The sequence below is a fragment of the Rhinopithecus bieti genome, unplaced genomic scaffold, assembly GCF_001698545.2.
Source record: "Rhinopithecus bieti isolate Rb0 unplaced genomic scaffold, ASM169854v2 scaffold_65372, whole genome shotgun sequence".
Lineage (NCBI taxonomy): Eukaryota > Metazoa > Chordata > Mammalia > Primates > Cercopithecidae > Rhinopithecus > Rhinopithecus bieti.
Genome location: NW_016825415.1, coordinates 219,451 through 222,400, shown reverse-complemented (window position 1 = coordinate 222,400; position 2,950 = coordinate 219,451). Strand labels below are relative to the sequence as shown.

The following is a 2,950-nucleotide window of genomic DNA, read 5'->3' as shown; positions in this document are numbered from 1 at the left end:
TATCTCTTTTTTGGATATCCTTTAACTACTACTCTATGTAGATTGGAGAGATTTTTAAAATTGGAGATTGTTTTAACATCCTAGGATAGCTGAGGTAATATTTATTTTCATATCCTCTCTCACGTTCACCAAACCAGCGTAAAAGTTGACTACTTATTATTATTTTTGGAGACAATGTCTCACTCTGTCACCCAGGCTGGAGTAGTGCAATCATAGCTCAGTGCAGTTTCAAACTCCTAGGCTCAAGCAATCCTCCTGCCTCAGCCTCTATTGTAGCTGGGACTACAGGCAAGCAACACTATGTCTGGCTAATTTTTTTTCTTTTTTTTTGTAGAGACAGGGTCTGTGTTGCCCAAGCTGATCTTTAACTCCTGGCCTCAAGCAATCCTCTTACCTTGGCATCCAAAAGAGTTGGGATTACAGGTGTGAGCCACTGCACCTGGGTAAAAGTTGATTTAAAATTGTATCTGTAAAATCAAAACTAGCAACTTTAAAGACAAAGAAATTAAGAATTCAAAGTCATTAAAATCAATTATTTTAATTGCTGAAATTAACATACATAATTGATGTAGGTGAGAGAGATCACAAGTAGTTGGATGAAATTTATAGTAAATCATCCTATTGCTGGAGACAGTCATGAAGAGCTCCATCCTGTTGATCTGCTGAACCGAAAGGGACTGTTCATTCAGCCTTCAAGGACATGCACATCATAAAGGAGGCCAAGCAAAAATCAAAGCAAACAATAGCTACATGTTTGGAAAAATATACATCGAATTAAACAGACAAGAGTTATGACCAGTTGTGTACCTGCTCAAGTGGAAACATTTTAAAATGTGACAGTCATCTACGAATACTGAAATGTGATGGTCAAGTGGTCCATCATCAACACAAATACAAAGGGAAATCATTAAACTTTCTTCAGGGGCCATTTGAATAACAATGTCAAAGCCTGGGTTTTTCCCAGCGGGATTTTGGTCTTCTTATCTGGATAAGCACGGGCAGAGATGGGCTGGGTAGTGGCGGGTTTCTGGATGCAGCCACACGCTGGCTGGACTTAGCACTGCAGCTCCTCCTCCTTGGTCCGCCGGGAGCCTCCTGCCAAGCTCTGGGCGCTGGCATGGGCCGTGGAGCTGAGGACCTCCTCAAAACTGCCTCCATTAGGGTTCGTCCCGCCTACTTTCGTCTGAAATGAGCAGATCCACAAAAATGCAGTGAGTTGTTACTATCATTTTTGTAATGTCTTTATAAGAATGCCAAAGGCTGGATTACTTTCAAATTCAGAAATACTTTCTATCTTTAGAGACAAAAGAATGTACAGAAGTTTGTTTCCTTTTGCAGAGTGCTAGAATGCTATTCATACTTGGGTTCTGGGATTGGATTCCAAACTTTAATTTTGTACAATTTTAGCAACCCTCTTTTTATCTCTTCTACATCTAAGATTTTAATTCCTTCAGGAGCATAATCGGATCCATGGACTTGGAACATCTATCCCCACTCACCCAGATAACTGATCTAATCAAAATGGAATTCGATTTTTTATTAATTCCTCCAATTTTACAATGTATAAACATCCTTACATGACATAAACCTAGATTTTTCTACTTGGGAGTTAGCAGGGCAAACTGGATTTCTGACAAATGTCTTTTGAAAAATCAGAGTGGCTCAATGGAAAATGATTTCTGGTTTCTGCTTTGAAAGTTGAAGATGGATCACGTTTTAATCACTGGTGATTTCACATCATCTTAGACAATTGCCTTTTGATACGGTTTGGCTGTGTCCTCACCCAAATCTCATCTTGAATTGTAGTTCCCATAGTCCTCATACTCCTACCAGGGAGGAACCTGGTAGGAGGTAATTGAATCATGGGGGCGGTGACCTCCATGCTGTTCTCATGATAGTGAGTGACTTCTCACAAGATCTGATGATTTTACAAGGGGCTTTCCACCATTTGTTCTGCACTTCTTCTTCTTGCCACCGTGTGAAGAAGGACATGTTTACTTCCCCTTCTGCCATGATTGTAAGTTTCCTGAGGTCCCCTCAGCCTTGTGGAACTATGAGTCAATTAAGTCTCTTTCCTTTATAAATTACCCAGTCTCAGGTATTTCTTCACAGCAGCGTGAAATGGAATTAATACAGCCTTGTAGTAGGAATATTCTTTACAATGCAGTTATGATGTTTTACAAGGCCTTTTTCTCATGTATTTGTTATTGACTAAGAATAGAAACCTAAAGGAATTAACTTACAATTTACAAATATGGCTAAGTATTTTGAAACATTCCTTAGTAAAACTGCTGTATATTTGATGATGCAAAATGCTTAGTGCAAGTCTATTAATAGTCACATTTGCCTTCCCTCCCATTGTTTTTCATAATGTAGAAAAACACTTTGAAGGAAAAAAAAGATATAGAATAGATAATGTTGTTATTGCCAAACTGATGTTGATGCCTCACTGTCACCAAAGTGATCACTCACAGACATCAACAACACTGGGGAGTGTGTCCGTGCTGCCTGGCCCGCCCTTTTAAAAACATAACCAGGGTTCAAAAGCAGTTCCATCATTACAAAACACACTTTTCTCCAATTGTCACTAAAATCTCTCTCTGCATCTTAAATTTATTTATTATATTGAATTTTTGTACTCTGTTTGCTGTCAGAAAACTCTACCTGTAAAGGGCCAGACAGTAAATACTTTAGACTTGGGAACCACATTGTCACTCTCACAGATACTCAAATCAGTTCTTGTAGGAAGTAGCCACAGTCAATACCTAAGTGAATGAGCATGCCTTTTCTTTTCTTTCTCTTTCTTTCTTTCTTTCTTTCTTTCTTTCTTTCTTTCTTTCTTTCTTTCTTTCTTTTTCTTTCTTTCTTTCTCTTTCTTTTTCTTTCTTTCTTTCTTTCTTTCTCTCTTTTTTCTTTTCTTCTTTCTCTCTTCTCTCCTTTCTCTCTTTCT

The 2,950-nt window shown here is 38.4% G+C and overlaps 1 protein-coding gene across 10 annotated transcripts in view; it reads right to left on the bottom strand.

The window, feature by feature from the left end:
• Positions 1-518: 518 nt before the first annotated feature.
• The window catches only part of TPD52L1 (TPD52 like 1), a 108,558-nt gene continuing 106,126 nt past the window's right edge, over positions 519-2,950 (bottom strand). For 9 of the 10 annotated variants that reach the window (XM_017863022.1, XM_017863027.1, XM_017863024.1 and 6 more), the window contains one exon: positions 519-1,183. In XM_017863022.1, coding sequence (XP_017718511.1) covers positions 1,055-1,183 — 129 coding nt within the window. In that variant the 3' untranslated portion in view covers positions 519-1,054. The remainder of the gene's footprint in view (positions 1,184-2,950) is intronic. The other variant, XM_017863028.1, reaches the window with a different exon arrangement.